We start from the raw sequence: 24,324 nt of genomic DNA, 5'->3' as shown, positions 1-24,324 counted from the left end.
CCACAACTCGGTTTTACACCGATCAACATTTCTATCCACTTGGGGACAATATTCAGGCTAGGGGAACTCATATTAATGTTGAAAAACCTCATAAAATGAAAATTTCATGCCATGGGACCTTTAAAACCTGTGCTGACATTGCGATTAAAATAAACTGAATCCATTTTTTCCAAATTCCCTGGGCGGGCAAAGCAGAGGAAGGGGGGGGGGGTAACGTTCCCCTTATGACGGCACACAGGGAAGATTCCAGATCGGCTGGTCTGAGCTGTCATTTTCTCAAAGGCAGAGGAGGACACCCAGAACTCGGTTTACACCTGTCAAAATTTCTAGCCACGTGGGGACCATATACAGGCTAGGGGAAATCATATTAATGTTAAAAAACATTTTCATCCCGTAGGACCTTTAAGGGGACAGTGGGTCGAGTTAGTTTTTCCGGAGCAGCAACAGATGTGCAAGTGTTTTTGTTGCACATCAAGTAAACAACATGAACATATAGTTAATTTATCTATGGAGCATGCTATGTATGGTGTGTTCAAATACATTTGTTTAGCCGACCACTGTAGGTGTCAGTTTATATTTTGTAAAACCACTCAAATCAACAATACACAAAGAGTGGGAAAATATGTTGAATTAAATCAATTATTTCATATTTAACCTAGTTGTTCACACAAAGCGCGCTTCTCTGTTTTTCTATGTGAACACGCACTAGTCTGACGTGCAAAACCGTTCCGCTTGCTTCTGCTAATTAACATACAATAGTACATAAACCAAATTATGTCCTCATAAACCATAAGTAAACAAACAAATGTTGTAAAACTCATGACATGACACGCATGTTGTTCTAAAAACGCTGGGCTCAAGTTAATATCATTTCAACTGTTAAAAAACTTGTCTCGAAACCTTGCGTTTTCCCCATTCCCCATTACACAAGACTAAGCAAATATATAACGCTACAGTTAACTTACAGTACACACCACATAGAGACGTCCTGCTGTAACGTTAGTCGTTGTTGCTGCTGCTCCGCTTCTATTTCAGCCTCTGAATCTGATTCTGGATCATATATGTATGACTGAATCCGATTGATGGCCATCTTTTATTTAGGACGAAGTTTTTTTTCCACGTTTTCTAATGTCACAGCTCTCAAAGCAATAGCTACGCGCGCTCTTTAGCTCCGCCCATGTTTGAAAATCAAACATGGAGGTGAAAAAACAAGGATTATAGTTGCTTGCATGGCTAAACATTGTTGCCTTGACGTTTTAAATTCAAGACTACCTGTACATTTCGCGAATAAAAGTTTTTAACTGGAGTGGATTAGTTGAGTTAACTTAAAAAGCCTTAGGCCTATTTTTTTTTTTAAAGTTAGCTCAATTTTATTTTTATTTTACAGTGCAGGAATAAACTACATTTTTAAATATATTCACATAGAAAACTTGTTTTAAATAGTAATAATATTTCTCAATTTTACAGTTTGTTTTACTGTACTTTGATCAAGTTTTTGATTAGATTTAGTGAGCAAGAGGTCATATACAAAATAAAATAATAAATATTATATAATATAATAAAACGTTTGAATTATAGTGCTTGTTTGTCCTTGTAAATAATGGTTTACATTCCTTTTAGAAAACTAAATGAGTGAAAATGAAACATTTTGTCTGTATGTTAACAACGGTTTCTCTTCAGTCCAAATGTGTTGATTATTTTCAAAAGGCAGACTGTAAACTTTATATTAGTTTGGACTTTCTGTGCTTTTGTGGGTCATGTTGACCGGTTTTTAACTTCAGCACAGATTTATTGCGATTAAATGTCAACTTTTAACCTGAAACTTCCTAACATCCTCTGCATATGTGATTTAAAATGCTTTTACTATCACCATGTTTCTCAAATGCTCAATAACAAACAGAAAATGGACTTTATGTTGTCAAGTTGGGTCAGTTTGACCCGGTAAGATCCATCATGGATGGGCCTGAAGTGAAGCTTTATTCAATTTGGCTGCAATCAAATGGCCAGCGAAGCAGGACATCCCAGAAGTTTAATCAATACATAGAAAGGCAGTTCACTTTTGTGCTTTAATCACTATTCTCAGAAGAGTTCAGCTCGAGAACACCACACATCTTCCCCGATCTGTCATGTATTCTAAGAAGCAATATAGTGCAAGGTTGCTACAAGTTTAGCTTAACATATACAGCCACTACAATCGTATTAAAGCTCATTGTAACGTCATTTTACAGCTGCCCGTTAAAACCATCTTACAAATCTAATAGTAGTGCAGATAACTTCCTATAATCAACCAGCTGGATAGCCAGAAGGGCTGTGACGACACCATATAGATAGTGTGAAACACAGAGATGCCCTGTATCTCACCCTCAGCAGTAATTGGGGGTTTCGTCGAAGTGTGTAAGTGTGCAATTGATCCAGCCGCAATGAAACAACCTTTCATCATATGATGGCCAAGAGCGGGAGAAATGCTGCAGTGAACAGGTCTTCGTAAGTTCAAGTGCTTCTGACGGTGACTTTGTGATCGGTTCATTGTGCACCAGAAAATGTCAATGTCTTAACATGATCACACTTCTTTCTGCTTTGATGCATCTATACACGTGCATCCGCTAATACACAACTTGCTTGCTGTAACTTAGGGTTTTCCAGTCATGAAATATTTGCAAAATAAAGGCGGTCACCATAGATCCCGACCGTTGTGAGTTGAGAAAACTAGACTGAACAGACTAACAATGTTTTTAAAGCCTTTAGACATGCATGAAAATTATAGGCTTAAACTATTTCAGATATCTATTATGTGTCGGTCAATTGAAGCACAGCAATAGCCTCATTTAAAATGATTCTAAGCAGTCCAGATTGGTTATTGATTATGTGATTTCAAAAGTTGTCCATGTCATTTTTCATACAGTGGCCTCAAAAAAGTATTTAGACACTTAGTAATCTTCACTTAATAAAATGTCAACTTAAGTGACATGCCTTTCAAACATTTCACGCACACACAAATGTTTTAAATGAATATTTTAAATGGGGAGGGAACCAATTCTATTTAAAGGAATTATTTAAGTAAAGTATTAACCCTTAACATGCCGACTTTTGTGGACTTAGCTTATTCACCGTATTCTCCAGAGTTAGCCTAGATAAGTCCTCCGTGTGTGCCATAACTCTGTCTGACGCACCCACCGCTAGCCTAGCTTAGCACAAAGGCTGTAGGTGAACAGCTCCAGCTAGCCTACTGCTCAATAAGTGACAAAATAACGCAACATTTTCCTATTTACATGTTGTGATGCGTATAGTTACATCGTGTACTAATGCTGTCTTCACGTGCTCTTGGAAATATCGTAAATACGAGTTTCCTAGGTAAAAATTGCACATGAACGCCCTCCCATTACAAAATTTGAATGCGATGAGCTCGTGATCACGACTTCAGAAGTGGGAATTTTTACATTTCCGATAGCATGTGAAGGCGGCATAAGACCGACAGAAAATGAAAAGTTGCGATTTTCTAGACCGATATGGATATGGCTAGTAGGAACTATTCTTTCATTCCTGCGTAATCAAGGAACTTTGCTGCCGTACCATGGGTGCAGTGGCACAATGATATTATGCAGCGCATGGAAATAGGCTAACTTCCGCCAACATAACCAATGTGACAACCTGCTTGCACTTTGTGCTAAGCTAGGCTAGCATTGGGTGCGACAGAGTTATGGCACGCACAGAGATGAGAATGGTATGTATGGACTTATCTAACTCTGGGGGATACAGTGAATAAGCTAAAGTCCCAAAAAGTTGCCGTGTTCCTTTAAACCATTCCTGAACTATTTTAGCTTTGTGGCAGGGCGCATTGAAGCTGAAAGAGGCCACCAGGGAATACCGTTTCAATGAAAGGGTTTACATGGTCTGCATCCACATGCATGGATGGCAGGACCCAAGGTTTCCCAGCAGAACATTTCCCAAAACATCATATTGCCTCCACCAGCTGGCCTTCTTCCCATAGTGCCATGTCTTCCCCCAGATAAGCAACACACGCACCCTGCCATCCATGTGATGTGAAAGAAAACATGATTCATCGGCCACCTTCTTCCATTGCTGTGGTCCAGTCTAGTGGTCCAGTCCTGATGCTCACATGCCCACTATTGGTGCTTTCAGCGGTGGACAGGGGTCAGCATGGGCACCCTGAATGGTCTGCGGCTATGCAGCCCCTATACGCAACAAACTGTGATGAGAACCAGCATTAACTTCTTGAGCAATTTGAGCTACAGTAGCTCGTCTGTTTGATCTGACCACACGGGCCAGCCTTTGCTCCCCACATGCATCAATGAGCCTTGGCCGCCCATGACCCTGTCGCCGGTTCACCACTGTTCCTTCCTTGGACCACTTTTGACAGATACTGATCAGGAACACCCCACAAGAGCTGCAGTTTTGGAGGTGCTCTGAACCAGTCGTCTAGCCATCACAATTTGGCCCTTGTCAAACTCGCTCAAATCCTTACGCTTGCCCATTTTTCCTGCTTCTGACACACCAACTTTGAGGAAAAATTTTTCACTTGCTGCCTAATATATCCCACCCACTAACCGGTGGCGTGATGAAGAGATAATCAGTGTTATTCACTTCACCTGTCAATTATTCACACTTCACCGGTCATTATGTTATGCCTGATCGGTGTGTAGAATAGTAAGTGTTAGTATTAATGGGTCAAGTGTTGCCGTTTTCAAGAAACGGCTGAAGACTCAACAGCTCAGGTTGAGTTAGGCAGGTCAGTCCACCAGCAGGGAACAGTCATGGTAAAGGTCAGTGAAAGCGATTTTGTGCCTCTTTGGGTTGGCAAAAGGTGCCGTTCACTTGCAGAACGCAAGCTTCTGGAAGGCACATAGGTATGAAGTAGTGAGTTGAGGTATTAGTAGTGTTAGGCAAACATCAGTGCCTTGAATTTGATGCAAGCGGCATTTGGCAACCAGTGCAATTTTGTGGGGAGAGGTGTGACGTGCGCTCTCTTTGGCTCTTTAAAGACCCCTCATGCGGCAGTATTCTGGATCAGTTGCAGAGGAGCCTGCCAAGAGAGCACTACAATAGTCCAGTCTGGATTGAACAAGAGCTTGGACAAGGAGTGGAGTCTTCCTAATGTTGTATAAGGCAAATCTGCGGGACCGGGCAGTTCTAGCAATGTGATCTGTGAAGATTAACCGATCATCAATCACAACTCCGAGGTTCCTGGCTGGAGTTATGGTTGACGAATCTAGCTGGATGAAGTGTTGGGTTTGCTGAGAGCTCAAGTAGTACTGTCTTTGCACGGTTCAGTTGTAGGTGGTGGTCTTTCATCTAGCAAGAAATGTCTATCAGGCAGGCTGAGATGCGAGCAGCTACCGTTTGAACATCTGGCAGGGATGAGAGCGGTAGAGTTGTGTCATCAGCGTAGCAGTGATAGGAAAAACCATGTTTCTGAATGACACATCCTAATGAGGACCTGTAGATGGAGAAGAGAAGTGGACCCAGTGCTGAGCCCTGAGGCACCCCAGTAGCTCGAAGTTCCCAATGTAACACCTAAAATGGCCAAAACATTTTACAGCTCAAATAATACACAGAAGAATGTAAATTTTAACAGAAGAATGTCATGAACTATATGACAAGAAACTGGAAAAGCCTAATTCGCTCAATATAAAGTATCCGACACAACAGAGACTCTTTTTTATCATTTTCTTTTTATTTATTCAAAAGAAACAAGGAAAAAGGCAAAAAAAAAAAGTTAAGAAAAAGGCGAGACATTTAAATAGGAGCGAATGTGTGCAGGCGTGTTCAGGAGGATGAGGGCACACATGATTTCTCACTGCGGTTCTGACGAAACCCAATGCTCAGGCTAAAGCAGCAAGCCAGAGACACTGTCACACCAGAGAAAAAGGCACTAATCCAGAGAGAACAAAAAACAGCACGGAAAACCGGAGGATAATACACAAGGAGGGAAACAAAATACATAAAAAGAGCTAAAACATACAACACTGAAAAGACAAAAGAGGCAGGAAAGCCAAAAACAGAATGCGTCACATTAGTCGATGTGACAACTCATATCTTAAAACTCTCTGGTTTCTTACTTCTTACTGGCTTAACCGGCATCCGCCAGTTTTTCGACACCAAATATCGTGATTTTAAATGTTTAGTTACAAATGCAGTACGTGAACAGCTGTTTGACACCATGAATCGATGCGTCTCTGAAGTCATGCAACTGCCGTTCAGCTCTCCACTCTGAAGTCCCTCATGATGATCCCTACAGAGTGATGTCGGCTACATTCACAACCCAACACAAATAAAAAGTGGCTGCAATAAATACATTGACTTAAAATGGTGGCAAGCCGTGTGGTTTTTCACATTAGAGATCAACTCCTGCACGACCGGAAGCTCCCTGGCGATAAATCGCTATCGTCAAGAATCCACTCACCTATTGATTCTAAAACAAAATAAGAATGATGTCAAATGGAATACATGATGCGTTAAATACTACGGTGTTACGACTGGGATGCTCAGAAAATGAGCACGTCCCAGAGCTACTCCGTTCCATTCGCCCTCCCCAAAAAATTAACATAATTTACAATTGGAAAAAGAAAACAAAAATGTGTTGAAAGGTAAAACTGACAGACACATACAAATATATAATATATATATTCTTAAAAAAATGGATTCTCTCTATAGGTGTTTTTTTCCACAGCCCAGATGTACAATGCATTTGCATTTTCTTACTCTTACATTTTTATATATTTTTTAGAATGTTTTTTTTTTTCCTTTTTAAAAACAGCTTCAGGATTTACTATTATAAAGAGATCTAAACATGCAGCCAAAACAAAATCAACAAAAACAAACAAACAAACAAACAAAGTCTAATTGTAGACTAGAAAAGAAGCCAGAAGCAGCAGGATGAATCTACAGATAGAATCATTGTTGTTTTAATTTATGCGTTGTTTACTAAGCTAAGATTCAGCCTTTCCTTCGCCCTAAATGCTCAGTCTGGACTGCAAGCGTTCATGAAGACATCACGATTCTCAGGAATAATAGTTTCGCCCGGGCACCACGAAAGAGGTGGAAACGTCCAGCCTCTCTGCTACGTTTTTTTCTCTCTCCATGATTTCAGTCACAATTTCCATTCTTCTGTGCCGCTTTAGATTTCACAGGACTTTAAGGGTGTTGACGGGGACATGTAGGGTAGTCTGATTGTATGTGAATGTGAGGGGCCGATAATTACAATTTATTCACTAATCACTTCGGTTTTTTTTCCTTTACATGTTCCGGTTCACAGGCGTGACGTAGTTGCGTGGGAACATGCCCGTCTGGCCGTGACAGGCGCCTTTCCACCAGTTGGGGTCAGAGTTGTCCAGGACCTGAATGAAGTCTCCGCGTCTGAAGCCGAGCTCCCCATCCTCCTGAGGGTCGAAGTCGAACAGGGCCTGCACGTATGTTGGATGCTGCAGATGCACAATAGACACGTGTGTAAATAACATGATGGCATGTTTAGCATCTAACACATACTCTATACAAAGTTTTAGTGTCAGTAAGATTTTTTTAAAATGTTTTTGAAAGAAGTCTCTTCAGCTTATCGAAGCTGCATTTATTGATCAAAAATACATTGAAAGCAGTAATATTGCAAGTATTATTACAATTTTAAATAATGGTTTTCTGTTTGAATACATTTAAAAATTAATGATCAAAGCTGTATTTTCAGCATCATTACTCCAGTTTTCAGTGTCACATGATCCTTCAGAAATCATTCTAATATGTGACCCTTGACCACAAAACCAGTCAAAAGGGTCAATTTTTTTTTTTAGGATAGGACAATATCTGGCCGAGATACAACTATTTGAAAATCTGGAATCTGAGGGTGCAAAAAAATCTCAATATTGAGAAAATCGCCTTTAAAGTTGTCCAAGTGAAGTCCTTAGCAATGCATATTACTAATAACAATAGAAAATATCTTCATGGAACATGATCTTCACTTAATATCCTAATGATTTTTGGCATAAAAGAAAACTAATTTAAAATGACCGATAATGTTGACCCATACAATGTATTGTTGGCTATTGCCACAAATAAACCCGTGCAACTTATGACTGGTTTTGTGGTCCAGGGTCACAAATGCTGATTTGATGCTCAAGAAACATTTCATATTACTATCAATGTTGAAAACAGTTGTGCAGCTTCATATTTGTGGAATTTTTTTTTTTCAGCATTTATTTGAAATAGAAATCTTATGTGATGTAATAAATCTATTTATTGTCTAATGTGATCAATTTAATTCAGCCTTACTGAATAAAATTAATTTCTTTAACAAAATCTTACAGACGGTAGTAAAAGTGAACTTAAATAGTTGAATATTTTCAAGTTTTTAAGTAATAAATAAGTCATTTTAAGGCACTTTTTATTTGTCCATTAAGTTTCCTAAAAAACACACAAAAAACAAAAACGCTAAATTGAAGAATGTTAGTACTTAGAATGTTTGATTCATTTCCACAAATCCGTTCTGGACCGTCTCAGTCAATTTGTTCGAAACAAAGACTGAACGCTTTAGCCTTGTTTACACTGTCAGTCCAAATCAGATTTTTGTGCATATCCGATTGGAATTAGTAAGCGTGAATGGGAAAAAAAATCAATTTCGAGCTACATTCATGTGTGGTTTGAAATCCTATTAAAAATTTCTGCAGCATTTCTGGAAATCCGTTTTAAATTCAATTCAGCGCTTTTATTTCCAACACGCACTCATTCATGGCTGTTTTATTTAACTAATGTTAAATTACATCTTTATTGGGACATGATGGATTACATGACTCCAAGTTTAAACTACATATCTAGCATGTAACCGCGTTACGTCAAGTCGTCAGTTAGGAACCTGGGTGTGGATCTCTGATACCAATATTTCATTTGAAAGCCACATTTCTAGCATCTGTAAAACTGCATATCCCCATCTCAAAAATATATCTAAATTATGACATATGCTCTCAATGACAAATGCAGAAAAGTTAGTTCATGCGTTCATGACTTGACGGCTAGATTATAGTAATACTCTACGGGGTGGTTGCTCTGCTCGCTTAATAAATCAACTGCAGCTGGTCCAAAACGCAGCAGCTAGAGTTCTTACTAGAGCCAGCAAGTATGCCCATATTAGCCTGGTTCTGTCAACACTGCATTGGCTCCCTATTAAACTACTGTCGCCTCTAGCTTCCTTAGTTGGGGACAATATTCTGCATATATTCATTTTCAGCAATATTATTGATCTGCCTGTACTGATGCCGTTATATGAGACCGGAACTTAGCCGGACGATGACATCACTGTTTTCTCCAGAGCCGCTTTATTGATGAAATTAACAAAATTTTACACAGTTATTGAACCGAAATTAAATCAACACTGATTACTATTGTTATTTTAGAGCTGCTTTACAGCAGAACTGAATTATGTTTGCATCATTGAATCGTTAAGTTACTAGTTATCACTGTAAAGCAGCTTGGAAACCATATGTATTGAATAAAGCGCTATAGAAATAATTTTTTTTAAATCTTTCACAATTTTCAAACCAGCCACAAGATGGTGCCATTTATCATTGACCCCGATATATCAAAATCTGATTATGGAAATATCTGGGAAAATATCAGGAAAATAGCCTTAAAACCAATTACCAGTTGATCTCTAATTATAGCAAACATGGCAAAAGTCGCTGCAGAAACAATGTTGTGTTGTTGCAAAGTGCCGGTAGCGCAAAAAATTACAATATAAATGTTGAATTTTGAGACAGACAGAGATAACGGTATGGAAAGAAAGCACGCATACCAGCCTCCTATGTTTCTGCCGCTGCCTCAGAAGACGTAGTATAGTATAGTATAGACATAGTCTAGTGCAGGAGCTACACATAGTCATGTTGTAAATAGGAGAACATCTGTATTGCAAACCCCTCCATGTTGATGTTGTTTTAGTGTATGCCTACCAAAGCGACATTGTCTTTGAAACCTAGAAACCAATGCAGATATTCCACAAATCGAAAGAGTGCCACGGGACACACAAATCAGAACTGAACAGTTGCGATACACAGTGTGAACAATCAACAATTTAGATAAAATTCCAATCGGATAAACAATTAATCGGATTTGAAAGGACAGTGTGAACATAGCCATTCATAGCCTCATCTGTTATAAAATATTGCCAATAGCCCCTATGTGGCATTTTCACACCTTTCCGATTTTTTATGATTAAATAATTGTCTTCATTTAGTGTGTATAGCATGCCTTTTCCCCTAATGTTATTGCGAACGATTATTCTACTGCAGGTTACTAAAAGTAGTAGTGATTTGCTCCTCCCCTGAAACTACTTTCCTGTTCCACAGATGATTTCCTGTTTCACTTGTTTCAAATATCCAGTTTTACTTGAAAAAAGTGTTGCATTACAGAAGTAAAAATAGTCATTCGCATAGACTTTAAGGATTAAGAAGGTAAAAAATGGCATACAGACCTGAGGCACCTGCTCGATGTCTCGTAGAAAGATCTGTTGGTTTCGGGAAACGGAAGTGGTGCGGTGATAGTCCACCAGCTCGTTGAGAGAGTTAAACTTCACGACCCAAAGGAAGTACTTTCCAGCCCCGTCACGCAGCACTTTGAAATGCTGTACATCATTGCCAAACCTTAAACAAGACAGACAAAACACTTCACAATTGATACAAGAGATAGACATAATGGACTCCTTTATTTTTGGATGAACGCACACAAAGTTTTACACAAGCGAACAGAGGTCAGAATGCATATTAACACGTGTATGCAAACACATGCGAGGCAGGCACCATAGATGGTGATCAAATGGGTAATTGCCCTGATGTCTATCAAAGAGCGCGGCCAGACTAAGACAAGAACAGCCCTGACTCACACAGGATGCATTCAATTCACATGACGACATTCAGCCACATCATCTACACTACGATTTTTTTAATACTTTTGAAACTGACATACTACAATTGAATTTATTTTTTACATTTTCTATTTTAATTCATTATAAAAGGGGACCTATAATGCCCCTTTTTTACATAATGTAATGCAAGTCTCCAGTGTCCCCAGAATATGTCTGTGAAGTTTCAGCTCAAAATATCCCATACATCATTTATTATACCATGCCCAAAACGCCCCTTTTGGGTGGAAGCACGCGGTTTTCATGCTGCCTTCCGTGTTCAATTTATGGAAAAGGTGTTGAAAGTTCCCCTGCCGATCGAAACTTTACTTGATAAAGTTTTAAATATGGATATTTTTCTTACACAAATGCATCAATTCGCTTCAGAAGGCCTTTATTAACACCCCGGAGCCGCGTGGAGCACGTTATTCGATGGACAGGTGCATTTTTTATGGACTTCAAAAACAGAGCAACAGTCACTGCTATTCTAATGCTTGGATTAGCCTGGACTTTTTGTATATAACTCAGATTTTATTCGTCTGAAAGAAGAATGTCATATACACCTAGGATGACTTGAGGGTGAGTAAATCATGGGATATTTAGCATTTTTGGGTGAACTATCCCTTTAAAAAGCACTGTTTATTTCATGTGTATCTTGTTCTGTTGTATTTATGCATTTATGTTGGCCTGCTGAATGTTAAATGGATCCAGTCTATGTTCATTAGAAATTATTTGATGATGCAGCAATAAACTAGCTAGGCTATAAGTTGTTAATGTATGTTTTTTTTTTACTTTGCTGATTTAAAACAGGATCAAAACAATCCATTTTAAATGACAAAATTTCAAATAAGAGCGCAAGTGACAAATAATTGTTTGTTAAAATCGGTATCTGCCCCAAAAAATCCTATCGGTGCATCCCTAAAAAAAACGTTACTGACCCCAAAATTATTAATGGTATCGTACATGCCTCACTTGCATCATAAAAGGGCACTTAAAGAGGTGGTTTGAGGCTGTGTGTGTGTGTGTGTGTGTGTGTGTGTGTGTGTGTGTGTGTGTGTGTGTGTGTGTGTGTGTGTGTGTGTGTGTGTGTGTGTGTGTGTGTGTGTGGACGTACTTGACGGACAGGGAGAAGTCTCCAGGCGCACTCTCGCTCTCTCTAATGAGGAAGGCTCCGTCGTGCCTCTGTTTGTTTAGGATCTCCTCCGCTCTGGCCCGAGGAATTCTCCCGAAGAACCACCTGAGAACGCATGAACACACACAAACATAAACGTTACGATTATATCAGAACAAAGACATGGTATTGGGAAAACCGAAAACAGAAGAGGTGGAACGAGAGATGCTGAAGGCAGAGATCAGATGAATTTCACTGATTTACATGGAAGTGTGGATGAATAGAAAGATGGAGGATAATTTTCAGTGCATTAGGGCTTAGAGTAGGATGCCTGATGGAAAGCCAAAAGAGCAATTAACACTGACAAAGAAGATGAGTGCCGATAATAGACACACAAAAAAAGAGAGTAAAGACAGGCAGCACAGAGAAAATCAGCTACATAGTTTAGAAGTTCCGCAAAAAGCATACGTTTAGATAGATGATCAGCACAGAACGTGTGTGCATGTGCACGTGGGAACAAAAAACATGCAGATGTGGTGAGATTGTGAAAGACATCAAAACTTCTGCCTGTGCTTTGCTTCTAAAATAAAGCCAGTTTATAAAACATCGAACTCTATATGTCCTTAGTTACTGAATGAACTCCTTAAACTTCAATAAGACTTGCTGTGTTTGTGCATGTGTGCTGTGATGTCAGGGGAACTGGGTTAAGCAAACCTGACAAGGCCTTTATTTACTGGAGAGACCAGAAACAGCTGACAAATCCAAAGTTCAATTACTGTGTGGAATGGAATTATAAATAATATCCAATTTTCATCACTGTGCTTCTAGACCTTAGATAGAGTTGATGACATGTTTAATTTGAAGTATTATTAATAATAAAAAGTCAATTGTTGCATTTTGATTGAACAAGATATGGACGTAAAAGAGTTTTACAAATGATTTATAGTGATGCTTGTGTTTTAAAAATATATTACATTTTATATTATAAACAACTTTTATACATTTTAAATAATGTGGATTAAACTATACAAGATCAAATATTAATAAATATATACATATAAAATGTTTATATTTTAATTCAACAATATTTAAATGTAACAAACAAGTTTTACAAATTATTTACAGTTTAGCTTGTTTCATTAATAGGGTACAATTCCATAATTACAGATCATTAAAAAAACTAAACAAATTCCAGTGGATTATAAATAAAGAAATCAATTCAGAAGACATGGATTGTGAAAATCATATTAAGGGAAAATACTACGAAACACTGAACGGACTATAGAGCGCAACAGTTGGGTTCCGGAAGTAAAAACTCCATAGGGAAATTGATTTTTAACGATAACTTATACACCTTTAATGACAGCCTTACTGTGAGCTACTAGGTTGTTAATCAATGGTATTTGCTTCTGCTGAACCCCGCATTATTTCAGCTTTTTCTTTCTAATCGTGTTTTTTAAATTCCTGGTGAAAAACTACATTACCCATGATGTTGTACAGAAAATGACACCAATCAGAAAGTCGAAAAAAGCAACACATGCCAAAAGATCTCTTTAGCTCCGCCCACTCCTATTAAACGCTGTAAATGATGTAATCGAGTCGATCTCTCGACGCTCTCGAAATACTTAACTATTTGTATATATACCCATATTTTGCAATAAACTTTTAATTGTTTTTATACATCCTTTTTGTCCGATTTTTGGTTTCAAATCAAAGTTCGTAGTGTTGCGATTCACCTCGTAGCTGATTGTCTTGGTTTATGGATTATAACTCTTTAACACAGACTATTTTAAAATCCCTATAGGAAAATTAATGGGAAAAATACTTCCGAAAACCAGAGCTGCTGAAAAAGGGGGTGGGCACTAATGCACTCTATTGTTCCAACCCTCACACCTTTATTTTCATTCAAATCATATTAAATATGTAGTGAATATCTACTTTGATCAATGATATAGCTGATGCTTTTACTCTTTACTTAAAATAAAAAAAACACCATCCGAAATAATACAACATTTACGCTGTCAGGCGATCTGTTATGTAAGGCTATGCATAAAAACACTGGCCGTCTCCTCTGTACCTGCCGAATCTTTCCTGTCCGCTTTGATGCGGACAGCACAAGCCACAGACACACAAACACAGAGAGCATATCACCAGGAAGTGGCATTAAAGCACTCTAGGGCAAATTCCACTCAACCACCGTCTGCACGCCGTGTCTCTCTCCGCTCAAACACGTACATTTACATTCCCTGTCCTGATAAGAGACAGCTGCCTGCCCTTCCCATAAACCTGGCCGATCTTGTGTACCTGTCCTAGGATATTAAAAAGAGTCTGTGGTGTGTTTTCTGGGCTGTCAAAAAAAGCGAGAAAAATATAACTTGGAATAAAAAACCTTTCTGTGACAGTGTGACTGATGACTAGTTACCACAGATGGGAAATGATCAATATTCAATTATCTTTTAAAGAGAGGAAGCTATTCATAACAAAGGCCCTCCCATTAGGACACCACAGCCAAAACTAATGTTATGAATTCTCCTTTATTTAAAAGTTACATACGTGGCTATCAAATATTTGCAAATGAGAAACAATTTCGATAGTGTTTATTCCAATAAAAGTACTAAAGAAATAACAAATCAAGGTGAGCTCCAATGGCTTGAGCCAGAGGACACCCTAGCAACCATACAACACACTAAAAACACTTGGCAATCCCCTTAGCAATCACTCTCATGGCGGCTAACTGTCACTTCATTTCAGAGTGAGGGGAAGAAGGGCTTTGATTGGTGGATCATGTTCAGAGACTTATTGTGTGTCATTACAAGGGCTTCAATTCTCTTTCTCAAGCAAATATTAGTCAATCATTCATTCATTAATGCGGTAGGGAAAGAGAGCAGGAGGAACAACCTGGACCAGGTACATGTACAAAGACTTTGAGTTCAATCAAGCTGATTGGTTGCAAAAGGGCAACAAAGAGTTCCCACGAAAATTAGCAGGAAGTAAACAGACAAAAAGGAAGACATTCTGCAAAATGCACAAGGTGGGGTTTGGAAAAGTAATCAGACCTGGGAATGTGTGACAAATTCCTGAATGGAATTTTTTTGCGCCACAATGGACTAGGTAACATTTTTTGTGGAAAAAATGCCTTGGTTACCTCGTTTCAAGCCATTCTAGCGTGGTATAGAAAGCCTGCAGGAAGACTTCTCATTAATATTCAACGAGCTAAGCTGCTTGACTCTGATTGGCTAACAGCTAGCCATATATTTATATTAAATTACATACTGTGTGATTAATAAATCTAAATTAATTGCATACATATTTTTTGAAATTTTAAATATTTCAATTAAAATGAATCAATGAAAAATCAGCATTAGTGACATTAAAGTTCAATAATTGTATTATTATTTTCACTGTTCAGATATTGGCCATAACAATAAACAATATGACCTACTATGCTGAGGAAATAAATTCAAAAGTGCTTCAGGAAGAAGATTTTTTTCACTGTACATACAAGGTAACTGGTCTGCAGGACATTGTGATCCATTTAGCAAGGGAATTGCTCAATTGGCCAAATGCAGATTTGCTAAATTTGCTTTTCAGTGTTTACTCCAGTGTGTTTTGAAGATGACGTTGACTGATAGAGTTGGTATCATGGGATGTGTATCTAGGTCGTACCTCCAGATTAACATTAACTCCTGGATGCTTTGCATTGATGTGGTACTTTAGAGTTGACAAACTCCTGTGATATGCAAATTGCTTGCTGCAGACCAACACGATCTCATGCGAATGCGTATCAATAGTACGAGTGTGCAATGTCGTGGGAATGTATATGCTACGCAGTTTTCCGCATACATATGAAAAGCACTTTATGGCTTGTATATGACACGCTCTTGGGTAGGATAGGGGTGGACATTGCAGACGACTTTTTTTAGACGATATTATCATCAACATCACACTTCAATCAGGCCGTTTTTATAGGCAGTGTGTTCTCGTCTCCCTCCTTCATTTTACAGCTCAGGGTCAAAGTCCAATACAGAATGGATTAATCTGCATTATTTTTTTAATGTTACTTTGACAGCCCTAATATATATAAATAAATATAATAGTGCTGGGAATTGAGTTTATATTTTGCTATTGTAATAATTTCAGTTACTCTCCAAATTAATGTAGAAACAATTTAAAGACAGCATATTTTAAATGTGTGTTGTAATGGCATCTTTTTATGAATGAAGGCCATTACAATATAACTGAAACCTACCAATTTCAATATTTATTAGGCTTTAAAAAAAAAGTTCACTTTAATTTAATTGAACTTAAAACAGCCTTTAAATAAACCCATTATAATAAATGTTATATTTACCTGTGGCCTTCCCTGTAAGACATATACAGAAATTGAACAGTTATCAGACACCTTTCTTAACTGCATAAATAATAAATTAAATATAGATTAATCATCTTTTCTCTGTTCCCGTTGTTCTTTGATGAACATTAATGACAGACATCATCAGTGCTGCTGTCACTTTAAGATCGGCCACTGCTGAACATGACGCGGATCTGACGTGCTGTCACGCGCATCTCATTTTCTCACGTTCATTTAAGATGTTATTTAACTCATTTAAGACTCCTAATATGAGAATACTCAACAAAACTGGCATTTTGGCAAAATTATCTGTGTTGTTGTTATTGTTTGTTCAAGAGCGAAAGAGAACTCGATGTGTGCATGAGACTGGCGCAACTAGGGATCTGATTGAGACACACCCACACAGACAGGACACTGACAGACAGCGTATTATCTTGTGTCTTGTCGCGCTTAGATGGTTTAAAAGCATTTATATGAATAAGAGCGTGATCATATAATGTAATGCTAGGCAAAAATGTATATAAAAACGAACGCTGCGTTAAATATTTTTAATGTGTTAAAATGAATCGCCCGCGTTAATTTGCCCAGCACTAATAAATATAAATATATATAATATAATGACGTTCAGCCATCCTTGCTCTATATGAAAACTGTCACTGAGCAAGACAAATTCTGTGGGCGCGGTCAACTGGGCAAGCTCATGAATAGTAATGAGCTCAGTCAGACTGGCCAGCTTTTGAAATCGGCCTGATTTCTTCGCTTATTTCTTTTCAGTGGCTAGAGCTAACAGAGGAGGTAGCAGTTCATTTTCACATTCACGACATAACACAAACACATATGGACCTAACATATTTAAAAAAAAAAATACAAGTAAAAACGGTTGTGTGTGGCAGGGCACCTTTACATTACCAAAAAGTGACTGTTAATACATTAACAAGGTTACAAAAGATTTCTATTTCAAATAGATGCTGTTCTTCTGAATCCCCCCAAAAAGTTGTTTTCAACACTGATAACACAGGATTTCTGCCAGTCTTAAATTGTGGAAGGTCAAATCAAGACTTTATGTCTAAAATTGGAGCAGAAAGTCTTAACAACAAGAATGAGATTGTTTTCATTTTAGACGTCAAGCGGCGATATCGAACAGTACCACACAGAGACGGCAAAAACACCTAAATCAACCACTTTGACTTGACTGCATAAACCTACGATTACAAACACAACAACCTACACATGACACAATGTACCTAAATGTGTCTGTACATGAATGCAGCATGCGATCAGTGATATAGAGCACACACATACACGGTTTGTTCTCTGTCCAGCAATATATAACAGACTCTAACGCACTTACTGTACAACTCCGGTACGTCACCATTAAAATAGATTGAGTAAATAATTCATTTACAAATATATGAAAATATAAGATTTTTTTTTCACTTGCAGAATTGAAAACTGATCAGTGTCTAGAAGTTCAGTTCTGGGAATCATTTCTTTTGAACCATTTTAATAAATCGTTCAAAACAACGATTCACCAGTTTTGTGTGTTATTTTAAGCCCTTTCTAATACATAAATATCAAGTTGTACATTCTGAATGATGTAATAAATGAACACCATCTACTGTTGAGGTTCATCAGAGCATGCTTTCAGCACTTTCAGTTACTTAAATTTTCAAATCTAAAGAAAAATTATTCTGAACAATCAAATCACTTTTCTTAAGGTGGAAAAAGAGGAACTATTCGTGTCATGTCATTTGGTGATGCTGGTAGCACAGAAACGACACAAACATCTTTAAAGCTGTGAATGATCTCAGGGTGGTTTGAAAGTGTAGGTGGCTGAAGTATCATATACTCACGGATGCGCCTTCATCTCAATGTAGTTTTTAGGAATGAAACCGTCTTTGCCATTTAGTTCTGCCTTGTACCAGTTCTGATCACACTCTTCATTTAATACCTGCGAATAAAAGAGAAGACGATTAATACTGATTAAACATGATTCATGATTATCCAGCTGTAATTGTACATTTCACCATAGTTTTCATATAGCATTATGCTGTCACGCATATAACAGCATAAAAAAAGATCCTGTTGAATTATCACAAGCACATGAGTCACTGTGGTCAACACCACTATCAGAGAAGCTAAACATCAAACCAGCATTGGATAGTTAAACACCTGTGTTAAAGTGTAATGCAAGAGTACTCATACTGACGCCCAGTACAAACCACCTGCGTCCTGGTCTTTTATCTTGTTTTATCATCAGTATATGTAAAAATTGAGAAAAAAAAGAAAAGAAAAAAAGAGTGTGTGGTGATGCGTTTACTTTAAATCTGATTGGATGCTAAATGTATCTATGGACTGAGGCTTCTTCTTTTTTTGGCAGGTTTTTGGCCGACAAGTGTCGCATATCTAATATTGAAAGTTACCGATACAAAAACAAAAATGTCCTGAGATTGTTACAACAGAGCTGCTTTTAGTATTCTGAAGCATAGTGCCTGTGTTCAGATTCTCTGCATTGGCCAACGTCCTTTTCAATAGCATTGAGATGCGAGAGGGAGGGTGGGGGACCAAAAATTTGCCAGAGAACAGACTCAGAACTGTGGTTTGGAGGAAACAGAGTGTGCAACATCCTTCCGATGCAAAGACTGACGGGTAGACAACCAAAGGAAGAGGAGAGAAAGAGAAAGTTTGTCGACAAGGGACGGACCATTGACCAAAAATAGGTTAGGAACAATTATAGCATGCGAGAACATCCACTAAACGTCCAACCTGATGCCCATTTCCACTTGATATGGCAACAGATGATCACAGAAAACCATGATGGTGGATTCCATATGTGGTTTTAACACATGGTTAGAACCTTTGTGATTCAATTTCAGTTTAATTTTGCTTGTGAAAAAAAAGCACATGAGAACACAGGTAAAATACAGCCATCTGCAATCCAAATATAACTAACTACAGTCCCGAAGCAGGCCAAATTATAGACCTACTCAAACCTGCGAGTAGTTTAACGTTTAGAAATAAGCCCGTTTTCCTGCATGGTATGTTATTCATACAATGTACGTTTTGACAGAACATTGACAGAATTTTAAAGATGTAAATTAAAAGTCACTGACAACATTTTCGCCTAATGCGGTCTCTGACCACACCTCAATTTACACAATAGTCAACATAAAAAAAAAAAGCCCAGAATACTTCATACTTTCCATTTTTGGAAACAACGATTGTCTTTTTTTGACTCGCACATACAATTTGGTGTGTTCATTACTGGAATTAAGTGGGTGCACAGTCAGAAGTGTAGGAGGACATGTTGGGCGGTTCACAGGACGATTTTAGTGCAGTAACAGAGCGAACAAACCCACAAACAGAAATACAGAGAGAATTGATTGTGCAGTCCTCTCCCTGATGCATACTTAAAATATAATAGGGCGCTAACAGCTCTCTGTTAAACCCAAAAGACAACAATGAGATTGACACCATCCACTCAGCGGCTTCAATCTGGAGTGAAAGCTACAGATGGCCATCATTAATTTATTTAGAGAGGGAGGGAGAGAAAGAGATCTCACTAACTGCCAGCATCAAGTTTGGGTCTGATCATTTACCCAACCACACATACACTTCATCTACACAAAATTGCCACATAGCAGGGTTTTTCCTGGGTCAAAAATGGTCTTCGGTGGTGGCTGACAGACATGGTCATCCATACACACACACGCACGCACAGTAAAGAAGTACCCTACCCACGTGATCTGCAAGCGCAATACTGACAATATATTTTAAATAAATTCAAAGAAAGTTTGTAACTTTTGCTTATCTTATTTTGATCCCACATGAAAAAATACTGTAGTATATTATAGTAAAATTACTCTAGTAAATACTATAGTGTTTTTGAACCGTACTATAGTAAATATAAGTGTAGTAAATACTATAATATACTATAATATAGTATTTTTTCATGTGGGATACCTTGATGTTTGTTTTTGTTCCTCATTTTTACACTATTTATTTATTTTTACACTGATAATTGTTTTGGTATATAATCATATCAATATTAAAAAGTAGTAATAAAAAAATGAACAAATAGCCTAATTTTCTGCCATATATAATTTCATAAAATGATCAGCTAGCTAACAACAACTTTGTTCTGGGTTCACCTCACTCCAGTCTAAACTAAGTGATTTATAGGCTATTTATTTTGCTACACATTATGAACATAAATAAGCTGAAAGACTGTGAATAATTACAACTAACTCTTACACCCACTCTTGATAAATTGGGTAAGCACACTTGTGTTCTCATTTCAGATGTGTTCAGAGTAAATTATTAAACGGATTCGTGAGTTCAGTGTTGGACAGTTCAGTTGTTCTAATCAGTCGTTAAAATGATTCGGTTCAAAGGAGTCATTAGGTGGCGAATCGGACATTAGCAGACGCTTTGTGTGCGAATCCCGTCTGTTAGAACATCGCGAAAGATTTGTCAACACACAGAAAACGCTTCATAACCGGATAGGATTTGTTTCCCGTTTATTTAAAGTATGCTTTATGTCAGCTGGTCAGAGAATCAGTCAATGTTTTTTGAGCGCATTTCACACCCAGCAGTAATTAAAGGAAAATATCGTCTGATAGCGCCACGTGCAACTTGGATTCGGTCTTCCGACCTTTTGATTTTGATTAACGTAATATGTGAAATATTAGAAAGCTAAGAATGCTTATTTTGAAGACAGAGAGCGTGCGAGCGGGGGAGGAGCTCACTGATCGTTCTCTCTGTCACTCACCTACAAGCGCAGCATCTATTCTACATCATTCATAAATCACAATAACTCATCAAATAAAGCTTTGGCGGGACAAAACATTTTTTGGCGGCCGCCAAAAAAAATTCAATGTAGGAAAAACCCTGCATAGTAGAGTGAATCTCACAAAGCCTATCAAAATCATACTGCAGCCTACGATAATTATTTAAAATATTAAACTTCATGTTACCATTATTTAAATGTTCTATACCATATTGATGATAATTAAACATGAAAAAACATACATTTATACCACATTGGATGACATCTAGTCAGACGTGGGAATTAATTCGGCGCTCAACTCTCACAGTGCATTATGGCCGTTCTCAAGCCATTGAGTGCACATCAGTTGTACACTCGTTATTACGGTGCATTATGGGATTGAATGAGTGCAATCGATAATGTCCACTATGGTTTCAGACACCACTACCAATTGCTGTCCCTTCAAATAGCCAGTAGTTCTGTTGTTGCAGAACAAAAGATCCAGGGGGGGCGGGTTGGATCCAGATCCAGGGTGTGGGGTAGGGGTAGGTATAGGGTTGGGGTAGATGTAGTCTCAGGACCGTGGGCTGAACGTCTGATGCATATGGCACACTTAACTGGAAACCCTTCTTGAGTTTCTGTTGAATTCTACAGGATGTTACTGTGTGAGATGTGCGCGTCGCATTCTTTAACGGTCTCCCTGGAAACAAATGGTGCGACTCCAAACTCCCTCGTGGAAGAAGAAAGCCGTCATGTTTACAACTGGGACATTGAGACCTTTTTTAAAAGTATGTGAAGTTTGCGGCTCCATTGTTGCAGTAATACAGCAAAGTATATAAAGTGGGAGGTGTTGGATCTGGATCCAACCCCGCCCCCTGAATCTAATGTTCTGCAGTGAGGACCATCTCCAAATAGAGCCTTATTTAAGGGTTTAGGGGCGATTTCGGACACAGCATATGACATGCAATAAAAAAATGGAATGCACATGAAAATCCAGATTTAAATTGGGATCTAATACATTAAACGGACAGTGTTATTAGACTCTCGTGAAGAGCATCGACGTCGTGCAACACAAACCTGTCTGCAAATTCAGACTTTAATTTTAGACAAGCGGCAGTGAAAAAACATGAATACTTAAAGAGGAAGAGCACACGATTAAGAAAGGCTGGGTAAAGAACAAGGGCCTTATGGATGTATAGCATTATTGCAAGGCTTCATTTAACGAAATCAAAAGAACAGAGTGTGTTGTTCACACAGGGAAAATACCTCGAGCTTAAGTTTCTGGACCAGTTGCAAATTAAACGAGATGGGAGATTTTGAGTGAACAAGATCATCATGCCAACAAGCTTCAGGGAAGTGACCCCATTCTCCTGTGTGAGATGGAATGATCGTAGAGAGGAAATGAAAGAAACCCAAAAAGTGCACGACGGGAACTGTACAAGTGTTCTTGCAAAACTGCTTTTAAGCATCAAGCAGTTTCAATGCATGAGCATGTGATCCCTTTTGCTTGACATTTTCTGATCAAAGGCGGACTAACCTAAGATTGTGCGTTTATCCATTACAACACCTCAATCAAACCTGTCACCAGTAGAGATGCACCGATTCCAATTTTCTAGGCCGATTCCGATTTTCAATGTTTTTGTTAATGAGATCGGCCGATACTGATTTTTGTCGATTACGATTTTCTTTCTAAGAACTATAATTGACAACATATACAAAAAAAAAAAAAAATTCTTCTAAAATAAATGATTAAACATTACAACAGGATCTTCTCTCACTTAAACAACTCTCAAAAAATAAGTGTTCTGTGCCTGGAAAGAAGTAGAAATAACAAATAACTGAAAATCAGTTGTTTTATGAAACAAAACATTATAAATTGACCTTTTTCTCTTTTTTTACTAAAGTACAAAATATCCTATGAATGAACAAACCTTAAAATGTACAATACTCCTCCAAATAAATAGTTCAGTAGTTTGGGTAATAAATGTTGCCAGCTATTATTATTACATAGAGCCGGTGCTAAATCTACTGTAGGCTACAACAGTAGCCTAATATATTCTGTCAATTAAACATTTTTTAAACCAAACTTTTATTTTGACGGGTTGCCGTTGCCCTTCAGTGTCTGTGTTCATGATATGACAGTTCTCTCAAATGAAACGCTAAATTCTCATGAAGTGACGGTTTATGCGTTCGGCTGATCATCCAGCGCCATGAAGTCCATAATTTCTTTGTAATTGCTTTGGTCTTTTCGCTGCTTATACCAAGGAAAGATAGGACAGGCTGCAGACCTGTGGCTGGCTCTGAGCTCTGGCCAGCTTTAGCCGTTTTACCTTTACTAACGTTACCTTCTTCAAACTGGGCATGTGATGGAGTTTTAAGTGTCTAATTAGGTTTGTCGTGTTGTGCGCTTTCCTGGTGGTTCCCCCACGGTTTATTTTAACCTTACAAGTTTCACAAATGGCATAATTAGTGTCTTCTAGTGTTTGCATGCGGCTGTGAGCGCGAGTGTGGCTCTGACGTCAATGTCGCGGCCGCGCTCGTGCTCACCGCCGCATGTAGACGGATCGGCTCAAAATCGGAGACACGTGAGACTGATCGGCCGATCATGCAGAAAATCGGCCAATTCCGATCCCTGGCCAATCAATCGGTGCATCTCTAGTCACCAGAACATTCGGGATAGAACAGCAACGCAATCATTCATAGAGGTGACATGAAAACTGATCTTTACAAATTAAGAAAATGCACAGACCTGAAAACTGAACTCCATGAAATGTGCTCCAGAGAAATATTCATATGACAATTAGTATAAAATTATTTATGATTATTATATACAATGGTTTATAATGCTGCAATATTGCATATTGCCGTATAAATATATCACAGCGGTGCAGAAGTCAATAACTAAAACACACATACAAAACAACACTATCTATATTGCGTCAGATCAAAATTACATAGTGCCGATTATAATCAGTGGAGCTCGTTGAGCCACATCTTGATGCTTTCAGTTGATGAACATCCTGTTTCTATTTCTGATGTGCTGCACTCCAGCTAATTCGTTTTTCCTTGATTGCAAGAAATTAATGTCTTCACAAATATGTAAACAGAACATCTGTGAATTTTAATCATTATATATATTAATAAGATCTGGCAATCATCAAAGTCAGCTTATGATGTTTTTTGGTCAATTAATCCTATTT

The 24,324-nt window shown here is 38.1% G+C and overlaps 1 protein-coding gene across 3 annotated transcripts in view; it reads right to left on the bottom strand.

Moving 5' to 3' along the window:
• Positions 1–5,700: 5,700 nt before the first annotated feature.
• grb2b (growth factor receptor-bound protein 2b) overlaps positions 5,701–24,324 on the bottom strand; it is a 56,856-nt gene continuing 38,232 nt past the window's right edge. For all 3 annotated transcript variants that reach the window (XM_079822026.1, XM_079822025.1, XM_079822024.1), the window contains 4 exons: positions 18,210–18,307; positions 12,009–12,131; positions 10,469–10,637; positions 5,701–7,439 (listed from right to left, as the gene is read on the bottom strand). In XM_079822026.1, the coding sequence (XP_079678152.1) occupies positions 7,254–7,439; positions 10,469–10,637; positions 12,009–12,131; positions 18,210–18,307 (576 nt within the window). In that variant the 3' untranslated portion in view covers positions 5,701–7,253. The remainder of the gene's footprint in view (positions 7,440–10,468; positions 10,638–12,008; positions 12,132–18,209; positions 18,308–24,324) is intronic.

The sequence above is a fragment of the Gobio gobio genome (assembly GCF_949357685.1).
Source record: "Gobio gobio genome assembly, chromosome: 1".
NCBI lineage: Eukaryota > Metazoa > Chordata > Actinopteri > Cypriniformes > Gobionidae > Gobio > Gobio gobio.
Note: the sequence above shows the minus strand (reverse complement) of the source record. Positions and strands in the feature narration are given on the sequence as shown.